Genomic DNA, 22,031 nt, shown 5'->3' on the forward strand with positions numbered 1-22,031 from the left:
CTTGACCTTCAAAGGTTCTATTTTTTTTTTGTCTTTCTTTGGAATAGCCAGAAGGCAAATTGTTGTTGGCTCCTCCATTTTATGAATGAAAGCACATTTGCCCTACTTCATTTTTAAATATTTTGTTACTAACCAATTCATCTCAGCCTGTAAAGTTAAAATCGACTCCGCCAGCCCACGTCGGCGCGCATATGCATCATGATGAATGAAAGTACAAAATGGCGAGGTTGCCTCATTTCCCAAGTGCGGCTGCATATTCGTAGGCAGTCTTATTTTCTTGGTTCTCCTTCTGTTAATGCTCCACAGCATGATCAAAAGGCACTGGCAGAGCGAATAGGTCTCAAAGATGTTGCCTATTAGCTTTGCCAATTGTCCGTTCTCATGGACGTGAAATATGTGCTGCGAACTGGAAGGTACATGCTTTATGTATGTACAGAGACCAGCTCCAAGAAAACTCTTTTGTGTTTCACTGGATGCATGATTGTTGGGGCTCTCTGATAGGTCTCAAATACATAGTAACTATTACTAACCAGCAGCAAGCGAAATCTTCCAGAGTCCAAGCGGCTCCTGTTCCTGGCATCACTACTCTGGGCTATTGCAACGAGCTGCTCCAGAGTGCAGTTAATGTACTCGTCACTAAGGGCCACAGATGGAAAAGCAGGGTTAAGCATAAGGCAGGCTACCTTTGACATGTAGGCACTCTTCCAGTCCACGGGGAGTCCATCTTCTATCACAGGCTTTCTGGGGTGGAGGATGGGCAGCAACTGGGCAGGTAAGTGGTCATCTGTCCAAAACTAGACTGCGGCAGGGCGGCTATGAAAATAATAGCACAGCCTCAAGTCAGAGTGGAGTCCACCGTCTGCAATGAGACACGAGTCCTGGGTACATTTTGTCAGCAAGCAAGCCGATTATCACTTCCAGAAGGAAAAAAGCATACATGCTGAAGGAGGACCAGCATTTTGGGAAACATTCAGTGCTCCATCAGCCTGCAAGTCACAATGCACCGTGTGAAACTAGCAAGCATGAAAGCACAGAACATACACAGGAGGAAACAGAACATACACAGGAGGAAGCGGCCCCAGCTATGGGGAACTGAAGAGAATTTTCTGAAGGGGTTGGAAGGCCGCCCTTAGCATCTAGGGGTACAGTAAGCAGGCATAGTCTGCTACCAACACTGACTACCAAAAGGGTACACTGGTCTCTTTTTGCCAGCTTGGTCCTCCGATACAAAAAGTAACAAAAAAGACAGAAGAGCACCTTCAGTGAACATCAACGGTGGGGCACAGACTAGGTCAAAGAATCAAAAAGTTGGCTGTTTCAGCCACTTGAGGACTTTTGCATTATTGGGCAAGGGTTTCGCAGGAGAGGCCGGGCAAGGGCCTCCCAGGGAAGGCCGGGCAAGGGCCTCCCAGGGAAGGCCGGGCAAGGGCCTCACAGGGAAGGCCGGGCAAGGGCCTCACAGGGAAGGCCGGGCAAGGGCCTCACAGGGAAGGCCGGGCAAGGGCCTCACAGGGAAGGCCGGGCAAGGGCCTCACAGGGAAGGCCGGGCAAGGGCCTCACAGGGAAGGCCGGGCAAGGGCCTCACAGGGAAGGCCGGGCAAGGGCCTCACAGGGAAGGCCGGGCTAGGGCCTCGCAGGGAAGGCCGGGCAAGGGCCTCACAGGGAAGGCCGGGCAAGGGCCTCACAGGGAAGGCCGGGCTAGGGCCTCGCAGGGAAGGCCGGGCAAGGGCCTCACAGGGAAGGCCGGGCTAGGGCCTCACAGGGAAGGCCGGGCTAGGGCCTCGCAGGGAAGGCCGGGCAAGGGCCTCACAGGGAAGGCCGGGCTAGGGCCTCACAGGGAAGGCCGGGCAAGGGCCTCACAGTGAAGGCCGGGCTAGGGCCTCGCAGTGAAGGCCGGGCTAGGGCCTCACAGGGAAGGCCGGGCTAGGGCCTCGCAGGGAAGGCCGGGCTAGGGCCTCGCAGTGAAGGCCGGGCTAGGGCCTCGCAGTGAAGGCCGGGCTAGGGCCTCGCAGGGAAGGCCGGGCTAGGGCCTCGCAGTGAAGGCCGGGCTAGGGCCTCGCAGTGAAGGCCGGGCTAGGGCCTCGCAGTGAAGGCCGGGCTAGGGCCTCGCAGGGAAGGCCGGGCTAGGGCCTTGCAGTGAAGGCCGGGGCAAGGGGCTCGCAGTGAAGCCCGGGTGCAAGGGCTTCGTAATGAAGGCCGGGCAAGATCCTTGCAGTGAAGGCCTAAGATTGATAAGCTTATTGTATTCAAGACTTAGTGCTATATGTTTAGGGCCCGACATGGCCTGGCCCCCTTATACATTGAAGATCTGGTGTCAGCCTATGTGCCTACTCGACATTTGAGATCATCCAATCTCACACTGTTCGCAACTCCCAGAATTATGTCTTGCTCGCATGAAGGGACGTTCATTTGCCTACCTGGGTCCGAAACGCTCCCCCAGTTTCTCTTAGGAACGGTCACTCCTTACTTACCTTTTGTAAGAATTTGAAGACATGGCTTTTTTAGCTGTCCACTGCAGCTCCCATTTGCCACCTCAGGCCCAGGCAGGGTCTCAGCAGCGAAGGCCCAGGCAGGGTCTCGGCAGCGAAGGCCCAGGCAGGGTCTCGGCAGCTGAATATGCAGATTCACTGGAAGACTCTGAAAATGGGGACCAGCCGAACTCTGCACGATGCAATCCATGCAATACAAGTCTGATTCACCACCAGTGCCTGGACAATTATCCGCACACGGGCAAGTCAGTGAGGAATCACTGGTGCTCAGAGCTTCAGAAGGGCGTTGAAGCCATCAAAGAAAAGAACAAATGTGGCTCCCATACAGGGTGATGCCTACAAACCAAAGAAGAATAGGCAGGCTGTAACAGAGAGGTTATACCTGGTTTCAGTGAAAAAACAAACCTAGAGTGTTTCAATTCGACAGGCCAGCAGTCACATAGGACCTTCACGATGCAGCTTGGATCCATGACCTAGCCAGAGTGGAGGAAGGCCAGGGCGTGACTGAGCGTTGAGGACTAGGTTCACACAGCTCCATCTCCAACCACCACACACGCCGCTCCAGATCCCAACCACCACACACACCTCAATATCCAACCACCAACACACACACACACACACCACTCCATATTCAACCACCACACACACACCACTCCATATCCAACCACCACACACACACACACACACCACTCCATATTCAACCACCACACACACACACACACACACCACTCCATATTCAACCACACACACACACCACTCCATATCCAACCACACACACACACACACCACTCCATATCCAACCACCACACACACACCACTCCATATCCAACCACCACACACACACCACCATATCCAACCACCACACACACACCACATCCAACCACCACACACACACCACATCCAACCACCACACACACACCACCATATCCAACCACCACACACACACCTCCATATCCAACCACCACACACACACCTCCATATCCAACCACCACACACACACCTCCATATCCAACCACCACACACACACCTCCATATCCAACCACCACACACACACCTCCATATCCAACCACCACACACACACACACCTCCATATCCAACCACCACACACACACACACCTCCATATCCAACCACCACACACACCTCCATTTCCAACCACCACACACACCACTCCATATCCAACCGCCACACACACCACTCCATATCCAACCACCACACACACACCACTCCATATCCAACCACCACACACACACACACACCACTCCATATCCAATCACACACACACACACACACACCACTCCATATCCAACCACCACACACACACCACTCCATATCCAACCACCACACACGCACCACTCCATATACAACCACCACACACGCACCACTCCATATACAACCACCACACACACACCACTCCATATCCAACCACCACACACACACCACTCCATATCCAACCACCACACACACACCACTCCATATCCAACTACCCCACACACACACACACATACCACTCCATATCCAACCAACACACATACCACTCCATATCCAACCACCACACACACCTCCATATCCAACCACCACACACACCTCCATATCCAACCACCACACACACCTCCATATCCAACCACACACACACACCTCCATATCCAACCACCAGACCCGCACCACTCCATATCCAACCACCAGACCCGCACCACTCCATATCCAACCACCACACACACACACCACCATATCCAACCACCACACACCTCCATAGCCAACCACCACACACACCTCCATAGCCAACCACCACACACACCTCCACAGCCAACCACCACACACACCTCCACAGCCAACCACCACACACACCTCCATATCCAACCACCACACACACCTCCATATCCAACCATACACACACCTCCATATCCAACCACACACACCTCCATATCCACCCACACACACACCACTCCATATCCAACCACCACACACACCTCCATATACAACCACACACACACCTCCATATCCACCCACACACACACACCACTCCATATCCAACCACCAGACCCACACCACTCCATATCCAACCACCACACACACACACACACACCACTCCATATCCAACCACCAGACCCGCACCACTCCATATCCAACCACCAGACCCGCACCACTCCATATCCAACCACCAGACCCGCACCACTCCATATCCAACCACCACACACACACCACTCCATATCCAACCACCACACACACACCTCCATATCCAACCACACACACACACCTCCATATCCAACCACACACACACCACTCCATATCCAACCACCAGACCCGCACCACTCCATATCCAACCACCAGACCCGCACCACTCCATATCCAACCACCAGACCCGCACCACTCCATATCCAACCACCACACACACACCACTCCATATCCAACCACCACACACACACCTCCATATCCAACCACACACACACACCTCCATATCCAACCACACACACACCACTCCATATCCAACCACCAGACCCGCACCACTCCATATCCAACCACCAGACCCGCACCACTCCATATCCAACCACCAGACCCGCACCACTCCATATCCAACCACCAGACCCGCACCACTCCATATCCAACCACCACACACACACCTCCATATCCAACCACCACACACACACCTCCATATCCAACCACACACACACCACTCCATATCCAACCACCACACACGCACCACTCCATATCCAACCACCACACACGCACCACTCCATATACAACCACCACACACGCACCACTCCATATACAACCACCACACACACACCACTCCATATCCAACCACCACACACACACCACTCCATATCCAACCACCACACACACACCACTCCATATCCAACCACCACACACACACCACTCCATATCCAACCACCACACACACACCACTCCATATCCAACCACCACACACACACACACCACACCATATCCAACCACCACACACACACACCACTCCATATCCAACTACCACACACACCACCAGTGGCGGCTCCACCGCTATAGCAGAAGAGCCTCGCCCCCCCCCCACAGCTTTTAAGCAGTGCAAAGAAGCATAAAATGATAACTTCAAGTCATTGTCATTTTATGCTTCGTGGCGTGTTTTGCTGCTTTGCGGGCTGCTCTGCTCACGGAGAAGGGCAGGGGAGGAGTGGTTTGCCCACTCCTAAGTGCGCAGTGACCCAAACCACTTATGCGCGCTTTCCATTTTCTCCATGCAGGCTGCATTACAGCCTGCATGGAGAACAAGCCTAGGCTCTAATTCCCTGGAGTCCAACCAGGACGCTCAAAACCAATCACAACGCTGCATTGCAGTATTGTGATTGGTTAGTGGGGCCTGGCTGTAATTCTGTTCATAGAAGAGCAGCAGCGAAGACGCGGGACCTGGCGCAACAGTAAGTTTATTTTTATTTATTTTAAAAAATATATACGACCCCTTCCACACCACCCCACAGCACCCGGTCAATATCGGGCCATGCCTGACGCGACTGCACACCACCCCAGATCCAACCACCACACACCACCCTATATCCCAAGAGATGGTGCACCTACTTTGCTTTTTGTAATACTCCTCCCAGGCCTTGCTGTAGTCGGGCTGGTTGTTCTGCTGCTGGCTCTGCTGACCTGTGCAAAAGAAGGTTGATAAAACGTGTTCAAGTGGGCACTTCTCCACAGGATGCCTTCCACATGCCCCATCTCCCATACACTCCACATGCCCCATCTCCCATACACTCCACATGCCCCATCTCCCTGCCTTCTGCTCCACTGCCCTCTCCCCCGACATAGCAGAAGAGTTTGAAAGATCTGGGAGGCTAGTCAAGACGCTCTTTGTGGCGAGGTTGAGGGTCAGCTCTAATGTCCACCTGCTGCTGCTAAGGGCCTTCCTCTAGTGCCCTCTGCTTTCAGCACAAATCACTCCGGTCAACCGAGTGCAAGGGAACACAGCACTGAATATATTGTTTGACCAAGGAGCTGCGCAGATGGGACCCGCTGGGAGAGGCTAGCCCGGAATCACTCCATGGCTGGCTAGCCACATATCTGCTGGTCACTCGGGGGTAATGTATGGCACAGAAGCCCTGGGACACACAACAAGGGAGCCTTCATGGGGCCGGGACAAGAAGGAGCAGAGTACCCACTCCCAGAAGCTCACATCACACTCCTGTGCCAACCGCCATTTTCTCGCCAGATGCACGCACACACAACGTACCAGAACGACAGACACAGAGAACGACAGACACAGAGAACGACAGACACAGAGAACGACAGACACAGAGAACGACAGACAGAATTGTACTTACTTGGGACTTGCTGGCCAGGCTGCTGCCACGTCTGGTAGGTGTTGCCCCAACCCTGCGTCATAAATGCCTGAGGACCGCTGTGAAGAAGGACCGTGGTTAGAGATGGCGGCATTAAGCAGGCTCACCCTGTGAAACATGCGAGGCAGGGCGTGCAGCGCTTAGGGGACAGGGGCTCCTGCTGGAGGCACTACTGGCAGTCCAGAGGCCCAGACCGTACCTCCCCTCCCCCCTCCCCCCCCCCCTCACACCAGAGGGTCAAACAAGGGCCACACACTGGGTAGATGGGACCTGCGCCACAAGGTTTTGTTCAGAAGCTACGGCTGGCATATCCATAGTGGGATTGCCAAACACCAAAGGATGTGTTCTTGGTTCTACCTCGTGACTCTCCATCTCCAGACAACTTACTGGCTCACCATCGCACTCTTGCAGGTTCTTTTTCATCCCTGCTCGTTTTCCCTCTCTAATTTGCCAGATTTGTGTTTTTTTCTTACTCAAAGTTATCTCGTGCTGGTCCCAAAAAAGGAGAGGAAATAGGCCCTACCAGCAACCTCCGGCTCAAATTAAGCACTACCTTGTGCAGACTCCGAACAAGAGAGGATTTACCTGCAGTTGTCCAAGCAAGGATGTCTACTAAGGGCCGATTCAACATTGCGGGCTCTACAGGCACAAGAATCCAGCACGTCTATCAATACGGCTATGCATGAAGCGCCAACCCACGGGGCTTCCTGGCGCTAGCTTGGACCAAGATGTCCTGTGCAAGATAAAGGAACTTACTTTTGATGAGGCGTAGCACCACCTTGGCTGAAAGGACTCTGGGCGAAGCCTGCTGGTCCGAGGCTCGTACCCTGAGGGAGACAAGAAACCAGCATGAGGGACAAAAGGTGGCTACAAGCCAGAAAGAAACCAACCCCCTTACTGTGGTACCATCCCCACGCCGCCAGCAGAGGCGAACGGTGCCTACCCCAACTTTCTCATCGATGAGGTGTCTGGCCAGCTCGATCTGCTGAGGTACGCCGCGGATGGTGAACACCCGGAGGCTGGGGTCGGTGTTGGGGGGAGGGTTCCGCTGCAGCTCCACGTGGGCCCCGGACTGCTGGTTGATGCCTTTGATGTTCTCTCCACCTGCAGAAAGCAACAGGGAAGACAACACGTTTATTTACAGTTTTCTAAGAGTGATCACGATACATGGCGCAGGGAGGTGGCGGGACGCATGGCACGCAGGGATGTGAAAGAGCGCACACGGGGTGGCGGGGGTGGCGGTAGGCACGGGGTGCACACAGGGCATGGCGAGAGGCACGAGGAGCAACATAGCACACATGGAGACAGTGGAACACATGGCGCACACTGGGACGGGGGGACGGCGGGACACACGGGGACGGCGGGACACACGGGGACGGCGGGACACACGGGGACGGCGGGACACACGGGGACGGCGGGACACACGGGGACGGCAGGACACACGGGGACGACGGGACACACGGGGACGGCGGGACACACGGGGACGGCGGGACACACGGGGACGGCGGGACACACGGGGACGGCGGGACACACGGGGACGGCGGGACACACGGGGACGGCGGGACACACGGGGACGGCGGGACACGGGGACGGCGGGACACGGGGACGGCGGGACACGGGGACGGCGGGACACACTGCGCACACGGGGACGGCGGGACACTGCGCACACGGGGACGGCGGGACACTGCGCACACGGGGACGGCGGGACACACTGCGCACACGGGGACGGCGGGACACACTGCGCACACGGGGATGGCAATGGCCTGGTGCTCCACCTTTTCACAACTGTAATCTACCAGTAAAAATGATCCTCCGTTGGTACATTTAATGACAAGCTGTATAAACATTTTCCAAAGGATTTCCAGGGGCATTCAACTCAATTTTTACGCACATGAAGCACCATCGTTAGGACAGTGAAAAGCGTCCAAAACCTATTTGGCGCCATCACTGTGCCAATTTAAAACTCATTTGGAGAAGAAACTGAAATTCCTTTCTGGGAGAGCCTTATGTGAATACACTCATTTTGGGGCCCTCCTGTTACGGTTTGAAGTGTGTTGTGTCCAGGACTGTCCAGCTAGACCTAGTCCTGAACACAAACTCTGCTCCAGCCTGGGGCATGACAACCTGTAGGCAAGCATTACGGAAACAGGAGGTGAAGGGACTGCCGCCAGCCTCCTAGAGCCAGAGCAATAGGTAAGAAAGGCCAGGCCTGTGTGTACCTGGCAGACACGAGCAGACTGAAGGGGCTGTTTAACCAGCCCAGGGTCCACGCTTTATGTAAGCTGGGGGTGCCAGGCAGGATTGGCAGCCTCTGTTCATCTGGGGGAGCAAACAGAATCCAGGGCCAAGGTCAGCATAGGAAAGCCTGGTCCCAGCTCGAGCGCCATGAAGTCCAGTCTTAGCTGCTACAGAGCAGAGCCGGAGAACCCTGGCACCAAGCGGATGGACACCAGTGCCCGCGCAGGAGAGTGGGTGGCCCCTGGCCACATGGCACGGCGCTGGCCTGTGGACGGCTGTGTGGGAGCCGGGCCTGCAGCTCACTCAAGCAGGAGCCTAATGAAAATAGAGTTGTGACTCTTCCTGGCGCCGGGGCAGAGGCTCTTCATGAAATCTGCTTCACAAAGGGCCTGGCGAGGGGGCCACAAAGGCTGCATTCATGGGGGGAATTTCACAGCACTTACAAATCAACAGCACTCAAGTGGAGAACAAAACGGTGGGCGGGGCAGCGGGGTGGAGGGAGAACAGCCCTTTGCAGCTTGTGACTTCTGTAAACTTGGATACAGCCACCAGTCCAACATATGGAGAGCAGCAGGGGACAAACCCAGCAGAGAGCGACCAGAAGCAAAGCTGGGATGCCTGGCAGGAAGCGAGCAGCAGGAGGGCTCTACCTCCGATGCGCCTCTACGTGGGGCCCTCAGGGGCCAGCAGCTCTGTGCCCGACCTTATCCAACCTGCATCTTTCCTCTTTATTAATATCTCTTGCTCAGAACACACTCCAGTCTGCCTACAGGACACCACGGTAATGTTACAAACATTAAGGGGACAGAACCACTTCCAGCTGAACAGAACGGAGGTGGAGGTCGTGGTCTTGGGCCAAAGATAGCCACTATCTCACGGCATCCCTCAAACATGTGGAAACCCCTACCACCACCGCATTGTAAAGCAAGGTGATCGGTAGTTACCACCACCGCCTTGTAAAGCGAGGTGATCGGTAGTTACCACCACCGCCTTGTAAAGCGAGGTGATCGGTAGTTACCACCACCGCCTTGTAAAGAGAGGTGATCGGTAGTTACCACCACAGCCTTGTAAAGCGAGGTGATCGGTAGTTACCACCACCGCCTTGTAAAGCGAGGTGATCGGTAGTTACCACCACCGCCTTGTAAAGCGAGGTGATCGGTAGTTACCACCACCGCCTTGTAAAGCGAGGTGATCGGTAGTTACCGCCACCGCCTTGTAAAGCGAGGTGATCGGTAGTTACCACCACCACCTTGTAAAGCGAGGTGATCGGTAGTTACCAGCAATGCCTTGTAAAGTGAGAGTTACCTCCACCGCGTTGTAAAGTGAGGTGATCAGTAGTTACCGCCACCGCCTTGTAAACCGAGGTGATCCGTAGTTACCTCCACCGCCTTGTAAAGTGAGGTGATCAGTAATAAAAATCTGGGTCGCTCCTATCCAGAGTCAGAGGTGGATGCCATCTTAGCACGCTCTTCCCTTTATGCAGATCCTGCCATATCACAAGCCATAACTCACACGAGTGAATGGGACAAACTGTCAGAGCAAAAAAAGAACAGAATCCGGACAATCCTACACGTTACAATTCTCACTGAATACCTCCTCACAAACACTGCACCAACAGGCCTAGTGACTAATGCACCACAAATCTTTTTAGAGGTTGCGACCTTTAGAAATGAGTGGGCAATGATCGCATGGCATTGCACACGCGATTGGTTAGTGTTGATAATAAAAGCAGCGGTAAGGCTTTCTGAAGCACTCATGGTTGAGATTCAACAAACAGAAAATCACTTTAAGACAACACTAATTGGATACAAAAAAACATTGGACGAGCTGAACAAAGATATCACAGAATACAAAGACAGTCTGACTCAGACGAAAGTAACGAAATTTCAAAAAGATTTAAAGAAATGTACTTTCAGAGTGCACCCCTAAGATGATCCTACTTATACACAGCCTAGTAGGAATAATTCCAATACAGACACCTCTGATGATAACTCCTCCACTGCCAGTGGATCGAGTGGTGGTAGCTACAGACGAAGACAAAGGAGTGAGACACGAGGTGCGGCAAGGCCCAATTTTGAGCAACCTATGTGGCCACCCTACCCCTTCCCAGGAGGAAGGATGCACCCAATGCACTTCCAGCTCCTCAGATCCCGATGATGGGTTGGAATCCTGGCTTTATACAAGCACCACATTTTCAACAAAATACCTACCGTCCTCCTTTTTTTAGAGAGCCCGCAGAGGAAGGGGAAAGAGGAGAGGACAGAACCAAGTCTGATGGGAACAAGACGACCCAGTGGGCAACAATACACAGAGCAAGTCCCAACAGGCGAACACAAGTGCCCAAGGAGTCTGATTAACCTCTCAAATTTGACTTTATCCGCAGCAGAAAAACAAGTCGAAAGAGGCTTAGGTTTCGTACCAACTGCCCCCTTAGATAAGTTCCGACTTCATTATGAGCCATCCAATTTTTTTAGAAAGCTTAAATAAAAAGCTTTTTTTGAAGGAAAAGGACCAACAGTATCTGAGAACAGCTCAGGAGATACTGGCTTAAGGATAAAACCACTTTTCACCCCACCCCCTTACACTGTACCAGAGGAAATCACTGCTTTTGAGCAGGCGGTTTTTTAACGAAATTGAAACTATTGAACCTAAAATATTCAAAAACCTCAGTACTTCTGAATTCAAGGCCCTAGAAAATTTGCAATCTAATACCGTCATCACAATAAAACCAGCGGACAAGGGTGGTGGAGTGGTTATTCAGAACCCTACGGACTATGAACAAGAATGTCAACGCCTGTTGGCTGACAGAAGAAACTACCAACCACTGACCAAAGACCCATCCCCTGAATTAAAGACTTGAATAACGAGTCTGGTGGGAGGCAGAAGAGAATGGTCACATTACTAAACATGAAGCGGAATCTTTGACAGAGGGGCACAACCTAATACCCTACTTCTATACGTTGTCCAAAATACATAAAAATAGAAGACCCCCACCGGGACGTCCCATCGTCTCGGGGATTGGCTCTCTACTTAAGCCATTATCACGCTTTTGTGACCATTTCTTAAAACCTCTTGTCCAACAGACCACGACTTACCTTAAGGATACAAAAAACCTCCTTAACTTGCTACAAAAACTGACTTTTGACACAGATTCAACCATACTTGTGACTCTGGACATTGAGAGTCTTTACACAAGTATTCCCCAGGACGATACCATCAGAGTCCTGGGTGAGGCGTTGGATGAAATTACCTTGGAAAAGTAAACACAGAAGGCATTCATTTTGGAATGTGCTACTTTGGCACTTAAACACATTATTTTTTATAATAAAAAGGTGATCTGTTCCTGCAGTCGACGGGGACTTCAATGGGCAGCACCTTCGCCCCCAGTGTAGCGGGCCTTTATGTTCATGACTTTGAATGTAAATTTATCCAAAGTGCCAACAACCCTTTTGACTCTTCCATAAGTTTTTGGAAGAGGTATATAGATACCCTCATGATATGGCAAGGACCGGAGGAATCCCTTGCAGATTTCTTACTGTGGATCAATACTCTTGATCTGAATTTGAAATTTACCAACACGTTGGACAAACAAGAAGTTGTGTTTTTAGATGTGGTAATTTCTAAAACTAATGGGCACTTTTCAACTAAAACCCATTACAAAACAGCGAAAAATAACCTTTTGGAATTCTCCAGTTTTCACCCCAGATCCTTACGGGAGAATCTACCATATGGACAATACCTACGTATAAGAAGAAACTGTAGTAATTTGGACGACTTCCGTACACAGTCATCTGACTGGACAGCCAAACTCAAACAACGTAGGTATCCAGATAGAGTTCTAAACAAGGGCTACATAAGGGCTCGCAATCAACCTAGAGAGGCCCTTTTAGAAGAGAACCAGAGGGAGACAAAAGAAAAACCCATGCCTTGCGTTACAACTTTTAGTAGTGCATCTGATACCGTGAAAAAAGGCATAAACAAACATTGGAGAATCCTCACCAGTAACAGACAAAAAAAACTTTTTTCTTTCAAAACAGGATGTAGTCTTAGAGACACCCTGGTTAACACCCGCCCTAGAGACAGACCCACAATGGACCCCCCCACCATCTGTTACTGATGCCTGGGGCCTACCAAGAGTGACAGAACATTTTCCCTGTGCAAACCGCAGTATCTGCCACCTCACAACACATACAAAAACCTTGGACCAGGAAAAACATGTACACAGAATTCCCACACTAACTGCAACTCCACGAATGTGGTCTACTTGATAAGCTGCCCCTGTGGGTTGCGTTATGTGAATATTACCAGACGCAAATTGAAATTGCGTGTGTGTGAACACCGGAGCGAAATCAGATGTGGGTTAGCCACTACGAAATTAAGTGAACATTTTTTGCAACATAATCACACGACTAGCGATCTAAGATGGACAATCATCGAGCAGGTTAAAACACAAAGAAACATACAAAATCCTGTATGAAAAATAGAGGTGGGTGTGTTGTTTGGGTACACACCAACAAGGATTGAATAACAATATCCGGTGGGGCACAGTGTTACGTCATTAACTCCCCCTGACGTCTCATCCATCTTTTCCGGTACCCCTTTAGCCAAATATTGTCTGAAATTATGGTCGGACTAACAGTACGACAACTCTGGATTGATCGTTGTGTCTTCTATAAAAATAGTCACATAATCTCACTTCATGATCACAAAGATATTGACCAAATCAAAACCTCTAACTCTGGTCTCTTAGTTTACTTTTTCGTTCATTTCCTTTTTTTGTTCCTATATGGATAGACTACATCCATCTATTCATAGTACCAATAGGAATATGCTACTTACCAGTATGCATCTGTTCTTGGCATGTAGGGCTGCTGACATTCATATCTGTGCATTGATCGCCGCCTAGTGTTGGGTCCAGATGATTGCACTTTGTTGTCCTGGATGAGTCTTTGAAGTATCGCGAGATAGATGACTCCTCCCCTGGACTACAGTGCGCATGGGCATCCTCTCCATCCTCAGATTGTTTTTCGCCATTGTGGCAGAGATAGAGATAGTAAAGTAAGAGATGGCCATGCAAAAGATAATGCTGCAGCTGCAACAGGCACCGGGGAGGGGGGCGGGCGATATGAATGTCAACAGTCCTACATGCCAAGAACAGATGCATACTGGTAAGTAGCATATTCCGTTCGAGGCATGTGGGCTGCTGAATTCATATCTGTGCATAGACTGTATAGCAGTATCTCCTCTAGCGGTGGTTACCTGTGCCAGCTGCAGCAGTTTGAAAAAGAGTTTTTAGGACAGTTTGGCCTACAGCAGCTTGCTGCTTTGCTTGCACGTCTACACAGTGTTTTGTGAAAGTGTGTATGGTAGTCCATGTGGCTGCCCTACATACATCTTCAAGAGAAATATTCCCCAGGAAAGCCATGGATGCCCCCATTTTTCTTGTAGAGTGTGCTATTGGGGGGACGGTTAAAGTGAGTTTGGCTTTTTGATAGCATATTTGAATGCATTTAAGTATCCATCTGGCTATTCCTGACTTTGATATTGGATTCCCTTTATGTTGTGGTGAAAAAGCAACAAATAATTGCTTTGTCTTTCTAAATGATTTAGTTCTGTCCACTTAGTAAAGCAGAGCTCTCTTTACATCTAGTGTGTGTAGGGCTCTTTAGGCTACTGACTGTGGATTTTGAAAGAACACTGGCAGTTCTATCGATTAATATGGAAATTTGATACAAACTTTGGCATAAACTTAGGGTTTGTTCTAAGAACTATCCTGATAGCATGTATTTGCATGAAAGGTTCTTGAATTGTTAGTGCTTGTAATTCGCTAACTCGCCTGAGACAGGTAATGACAATCAAGAAAGCCACCTTCCAGGTTAAGAATTGCAGTTCGCATGAGTGTAGAGATTCAAAAGGAGGTCCCATAAGTCTGGTAAGCACTATATTTAAATTCCAGACTGGGGAAGGAGGGTGTCTTGGAGGGATCGCCCTTTTAAGACCCCCATAAAAGCCTTGATTGCTGGTACTCTAAACAGTGAAAGGTGTTGCCTGTTTTGAAGGTATGCTGCTATAGCAGCTAGGTGTAGCTTTATTGAAGAGTATGCTAGGTTGCATTTTTGAAGATGCAGCAGGTAACTATGTTTTGTATGGAAGCATCTAATGGGTTGATTTGGTTATTGTTGCAGTAAATAACAAATCTTTTCCATTTAGCTGCATAGCATGCTCTATTATTTGGCCATCTTGCCTCCTTGATCATGTTCATGCAATCAGGAGGCAAGTTAAGGTATCCGAACTCTAAGACTTCAGGAGCCAGATCGCTAGGTTCATCGGATTGGGATCTGGGTGCCTGATTTCTCCATGGTTCTGAGTTAGAAGATGGGGTGCGAGGCACAGCTTTTGATGAGGAACTACTGAAAGCTCCAGGAACGTTGTGTACCATGGTTGTCTCGCCCATGTGGGAGCAACTAGGATTAGCGTAAGTGACTGTTGCCGCAGTTTGCGTGCCACCAGTGGTGCTGGGGGAAAAGCGTACGCAAATCTGCCTGACCAGTTCATCCATATCGCATTGCCCTGGGACAGTGGATGTGGGAACCTGGCGGCAAAGTACTGGCATTTTGAGTTTTCTTTTGTGGCAAACAGGTCTATGTCTGGGTGACCCCACTCTTTGAAGAATGGCTGGAGAACTTTGGGGTGAATCTCCCATTCGTGTAGTTGTTGACTGTGCCTGCTGAGCAGGTCTGCTATCTGATTGTCTTTCCCTGGAAGGTGTTCTGCTAGGAGAAAGATGTATTTTGGAATTGCCCACTTCTATATGCTCTGTGCCAAGTGGGACAGCTGTGGAGTGTGTTCCTCCCTGTTTCTGGATATAGTACATTGCGGTCATGTTGTCCATCCGGATCAACACAGTCTTGCTGTACAAGTATTTTGGAATGCTTTCAGGGCTAGGAATATCGCTAACAACTCTAGTTTGTTGATATGCAGCTTCTCTTGCTTGGTTGTCCAGAGCCCTTGTACTGTGTAGTGAAGGAGGTGGGCTCCCCAGCCTGTCAGTGATGCGTCCGCTGTTAGTACTAGCTGTGGAACCGGCTCTTGGAACAGTCGCCCCTTGGAAAGGTTTTGTGGGTTCCACCACTGCAGAGAGCTGTGAGCGCGACTGTCTACCAACACTAGGTCTTTCAGTTGTCCTTGAGCCTGGATCTATTGCCGTGCTAGGCATTCCTGCAATGGACGCATTTGAAGTCTGGCATGGGGGACAATGAATATGCAGGAGGCCATCATGCCTATGAGCTGCATGAAGACTCGAGCTGTCAGTGTTGTGGCTGAAATTTGCAAATGAGGTTCTGCATGCTGGCTATCCTCGCTGAATTTGGGTACGCCTTTGCCACCGAGGCATCTATGGTGGCTCCCAGATATTGTTGTATGTGGGACAGTTGCAGATGCGATTTTGGGTAGTTTATTGAGAAGCCTAGGCTGTGTAGCAGCTGGAGTGTTTGGGACGTGTTTTCTGCACATTGTTGGTACGATTTTGCTTGTATTAGCCAATCGTCCAGATATGGGAACACATGAATGTGTTGTCTCCTGAGATGTGCCGCTACTGTCGCTAAGCATTTTGTAAACACTCATGGAGCTGTGGTTACCCCGAAGGGCAAGACCTTGAATTGCTAGTGTTGACCTTCTATTGTGAACCTGAGATTTTCTGTGAGCTGGATGGATGGGTATGTGAAAATACGCGTCCCTGAGGTGCAATGTTGCTAGGAAGTCTCCTTGCTGGAGCAACAGGAGCACTTGCTGTAGTGTGATCATATGGAAGTACTCAGACCGTATGTATTGATTTAGGGGTCTGAGGTCCAATATTGGTCTGAGGGAACCGTCCTTTTTGGGAATGAGGAAGTATAGGGAATATACTCCTGTCCCTTGATGTTGGAAAGGGACTGGCTCTATGGCCCCCTTTTCCAGCATGCATTTCACCTCTTGTTGTAGCAGGGTGATGTGTTCTTTGGACATAGGACGGTGTCTGGGTGGTATGTTTGGGGGGGTAGAAGTGAGTTCCAGGCAATAACCATACTGCATAATTTGTCTCACCCACCTGTCCGTGGTAATTGCGTTCCAGACAGGTAGGAATTGTTGGAGTCTGCCTCCGACCGGTGTTAAGTGGTCCGGAGGTAGCATGATGAAGTCACTGTTTTGTGGCAGTGGAGGCTCTGGTGTTATTGCCTCCACGTCCTCTTCCCTTATTATTGTTTCCCCTATAACCTCCTCTGTTAGAGTTTTTGGTAAAGGAACTTTGTGTGTTGCCTTTGTATGATGATGATGATGTTGTTTGGGAAGTATTGCCTCGTTTAGCTGCCCTGTATGAGGAGCGTCGAAAGGAACTTCTGTGTTGCTGAAACTGCAATGCTCCCATTGACTTTGTGGTTTTGGTGTCCTTCATTTTATCTAAAATGGTGTTGACAGCAGGGCCAAAAAGGAAGTCTTGGTTGACTGGCTGAATAAGGATGGTGGACTGCACCTCGTTTTTAAAGCCTGAAATACGCAGCCATGCATGTCACCTTAGTAAAACACTAGTGTTAATAGACCTGGCTGCGGTGTCTGCTGCATCAAGCGCACATTTGATGGAGGCGTTTGTGATGAACTTTCCCTCCTGTAGGAGGTCATCAGCTTGGGCTTTAAAAGGCCCAGGTAGGTGTTGCATTAAGCTGTCAAGCTGGTCGTAGTGTGCCCTGTCATAACGAGCTAGCAGAGCTTGTGTATTGGCAATCCTCCATGAATTGGAGGCCTGTGTTGCTACCCTTTTACCTGAGGCTTCTAGTATCTTTGATTCCTTATCGGGGGGAGGGGCTTCCCCCGTTGTCTGTGAGTTAGCCCTTTTTCGTGCATTGGCTACCACTAGTGAGTCTAATGGTAACTGCCCTCTGATGTAGGTAGGGCCTGTAGGGGCTGCTCTATACTTTTTCTCAATCCTGGGATTGATTACCCGTGCCCTGGCTGAATCCTTAAATATGTCAGGTGCGTGTTTTAACACTCCCTTTAGCACAGGAAGTGTTCTGACACTTTTTTCTGAAGTAGGGAAGGTGTCAAATAAGAAGTCTTCCTCTACAGGGTCATTATGCATATCTACATTGTGGTACTGCGCTGCCCTGTCTATTAATTGGTTGAAGACAATGGTGTCATCAGTAGGTGAAGGCTTAGTTGGGTAAGATGAGACATCAGGGATGGGATGGGTGATATAAGGGTCAGTTGGCTCCTCCCATGGTTCATTTTGTGGCTCAGGATCCTGTGGATAATCATAATCAGGCTGAGGATCCTCACCTGTGTTCCCCTCATTGTCCCCATGGTGAGAAGGAGAGTAAGAAGGAAAAGGAGTAGTAGGCATAATGGGATAGAATGGAATGAAGGGTCTAGATGGAGAAGTCCCAAAGTCCTTTTTTAGTGGAATAGGGGAATGAGAGTCAGTGTCCAGTGGCCTCTTCTTCCTGTGCAGGATTGTCACTTTACCAGTCTCTGGATTAATATATATTTTGCTTGGTCGTCTTCTGGATCGGGATGGAGGAGTTCTTCCTCCACTGTTCTTGGTTGTGACTTTTTTGGGTCGACAACACCTTCTACTTCTACAACTTTTGGTGCCTTAGTGCTTTTCTTCGGCTCGGGCCCTTTTTTCCAGTCAGCGAGTGTTTTCGGTTCGACGCGTTTCTTGTGCTCGACAGGCTTTTCAGGTTGACTGTCCTTGGTGGGATCTCGTCATCGGAGTCTGAGTAGTCCTAGACGGTGACGATCTCTAGGTCCGAATCTGGAGCTTCTGGAAGTTCTTGGTCATCATCGAAGGTGTTGTCCGGTTCTGGTGCCTGTTGCTGCATCTCTTGCCTAGCGGCCCGTCGATTCCGTATGGTTTTCTTCGACCGAAACTGGGCGCAGGCTGGGCAGGTTTCTTCTTTATGGTCTGCAGAAAGGCACTTGTTGCATACTTGATGCTTGCCAGTATGCGGGAACTTGGAGTAGCATTGTTGGCATCTTTTAAACGGGCTTCTTTCCATCGACAGCAGGCCTACGTGGCGTCGAAAAGGCCCAAAGGCCCCCGTCGATGACCGATTCAAGATGGAAAGCTTTATTGAGTCAAGAGGTACAGAGTGAGAACAATACCGTCAAATTCGAAGGCCTTTTGGCCTTTATAAAAGTTTTGTTTCGATTCCGAAGTTGAAGTGTAGGAATAACATCAGAACCCAGTGGCGGAAAAAAACAATCTGAGGATGGAGAGGATGCCCATGCACACTGTAGTCCAGGGGAGGAGGCACCTATCTCGTGATACTTCGAAGACTCTTCCAGGACAACAAAGTGCAATCATCCAGACCCAACACTAGGCAGCGATCTATGCACAGATATGAATTCAGAAGCCCACATGCCTCGAACACTATGTTTAAGGCTCCCTAAGTTGTATTCAGTAAGAGTGGACAGTTGATCAGTCCAACTGTTACACTTTCCTTTCCTTTCTCTGTGTGTGCCTTATCGTAACCCTCAACATTTTAAACATTCTAGCCTCTTTGACTCTGACTAGGTGTCCTTGCTATATTTACCAATAGAGCGTGAAACTGATCAGTCTTCTACTCGTGCTGTATTTTTTTATCGGATTCAGCTATATTTACCATACAGGGCGCATTTTCTACTTTCATTATTTTGACCTTTCAGACGATTCCGGGTGAGTTTTCTTTCTCTGGAATCAGAATGGGCATTCACACTTGAGCCAGAGCTAAAATCCTTGTGATTGGCAGCTATATCGCCGCGTCATTCACGCTAACGCGATGATGCATTTAGATTAGCCGAGCCCCTGCCCAATTCCGTCGTGTTTAAAACCACGCCGGTTTACCGGCTCAATCATCAAAGGGGCCCGGTCTAACGAGGAACGTCACAAGTACCAAGCGGGTGAATGGCAGCCAAGGCTTGAGTCCTGATACTGCAAGATGGGATAAGTACTCTTGAATCAGAGACCTCATTTTTCACCTTTGCCCTAATTTTCTTTCCGTAGGGTGTGTCATTTTGCCACCAACCCCCTTCCAAGACCCATGGTGTGATCAGTGATTACATCTTCTGTAAAATATATTCTAAATATTCTTTTGTTTTAAATATACTTTGACTGAACTATACGTGCCCAGCAGCATTGATTAGTTGTCTATACTTTCATAGCGTTTATACTCCACAGACCACCGGCTACCGTTAAAACGCTATTTTGGGCATACAGTGAGTCATAGCCCTTAGCAACATCATCCACGATGAAATCAACCATAGGTTGTATAAGTGCACAGGATCACCAATAGTAGCACATGTGATTAGTGTTACCGCTCAAAGTGCACTTCGAAGAACACCAATGCATGTTTATTCCGCCATGACAAACCTCAGAAGATCATGTTCATAATATACTTTTTTGTTTTTGGTCTGTCACTGTCCCTTATAATTTTTTCAGAGTAAACTCGGTTCTTCTCAACACGAGGATCTACTGACACTTATGGTCTTTTAACCATTTTTCACATGAATATCCTCTGGTTAGGGTGGGCCTTAGCGCGCCCATACCGCCGAGGTTCACCACACTCTGGTCCGGATGAAAGCCTGATTAATAATCACACATAGGCATAAACATGTTGACCATTTAACTGATCAATTGATTTGGTATTTTATCCCTCACTTCCTTATTATCTATGTGATTGGCAAACCAATAAAAGTTTTTTTTGACACAATCTAGAAATTTTTTAATTCGCTTTCACCTATCACAAATAACATGATACTAGCTCCGTAGTAATTTTGGCGTTGAAGCACACCAGGGTGGCATTCGGCATCTCCTGGTGGGACCCGATGATGAAGCATGTCACCAACTAGGTTGGTGAGTGAGGGTTTTCTAAAAACCTGGTTGGTTTTTTACATGCACGTTCTTCTTTGAAGAAAGACACTTGTTTTTCCAATACAGTTTTGAGGGAAGTAAGAGTGCTCCTGAGTTAATTTCCTTTCCTCTCTCATTTCCTACACGATCAGTATTTACCAACACCAACATAGACTGGGACCCATCATACCCTTTCCTCCCGCCTACAGGCAGGGTTACATAAGCTAGACTACAGTAATATTTTGCATGCAGGCCTTCCCGATTACAGTAAACCATTTGCAGTCTCGTCACCGGGCTGGGGAAATAAGACCGCACTCGCCAGGTTAGAGGCCATCTTTACCTGCCCCAGGCAGGAAAGATGTGTAAAAATGGCCTGCCTGATATTTAAATGCATTAATCAATTAAAAACTTGCTGCTAAGCAATCGTGTTGGTGTCTTTATGTGCGCTACAAAGCCCAGTCCCATAGTCTGCTCCAGTTCCTCAGTGTCAAATAAAAACTCAAAGGGAAAGAGCGTTTTCAGTTAAATTTCCAACACTGCAGAATTTGTAGCTTTATCTCTTACCATCTTCAAGCTAGCAGTTTTTCGCAGAGCTCTGAAACCATCTCTTTAAATAAGGTAACTGGCTGCAAGATCTGCACGAGGTGCCCCAATTTTGGAATCAAGACTTATGAGAGGCTGTGGTGGATGGAGCAGCGTATATGGTGGAAGGCGGGTCACTACAGGACATAAGCCACCTTGCAAACAAAACAGGTGATGGACCGAATGTGGATCAATGTCACACACTCACCCCAGTCCGAAGATCTGGGCCCAAATCCATCGTTTTTTTGCACTCCACACCACCCTGGGTTAGACAATGGCGATATGCAAATCAGCTCTGACCCTGTGCCCCATGGGAACAGTCCAGTCCGAACTACAAAAGCCATGTCCTTCCCAGAACGGAATCAAGCATCCGAGGACCGGACCGGTTTCGAGGTAACACCTCTCATCAGCCCGGCTAGCTTGACTCCAGTGGTGTGGAGTGCCTGGGACCCACGTCTGGGCATCCCCAGCGCACTTAGGGCGGAATATGCAAACAAAACAGGTGATGGACCGAATGTGGATCAATGTCA

At 49.6% G+C, this 22,031-nt stretch overlaps 1 protein-coding gene across 5 annotated transcripts in view; it reads right to left on the bottom strand.

The window, feature by feature from the left end:
* Nucleotides 1-22,031, bottom strand: part of FUBP3 (far upstream element binding protein 3) — a 285,902-nt gene that overhangs the window by 27,171 nt on the left and 236,700 nt on the right. For 3 of the 5 annotated variants that reach the window (XM_086924812.1, XM_086924811.1, XM_086924815.1), the window contains 4 exons: nucleotides 7,762-7,922; nucleotides 7,575-7,645; nucleotides 6,801-6,877; nucleotides 6,055-6,126 (listed from right to left, as the gene is read on the bottom strand). In XM_086924812.1, the coding sequence (XP_086780938.1) occupies nucleotides 6,055-6,126; nucleotides 6,801-6,877; nucleotides 7,575-7,645; nucleotides 7,762-7,922 (381 nt within the window). The remainder of the gene's footprint in view (nucleotides 1-6,054; nucleotides 6,127-6,800; nucleotides 6,878-7,574; nucleotides 7,646-7,761; nucleotides 7,923-22,031) is intronic. The other 2 variants (XM_086924814.1, XM_086924813.1) reach the window with 1 other exon arrangement.

Source organism: Lissotriton vulgaris, chromosome 5 (assembly GCF_964263255.1).
Source record: "Lissotriton vulgaris chromosome 5, aLisVul1.2, whole genome shotgun sequence".
NCBI lineage: Eukaryota > Metazoa > Chordata > Amphibia > Caudata > Salamandridae > Lissotriton > Lissotriton vulgaris.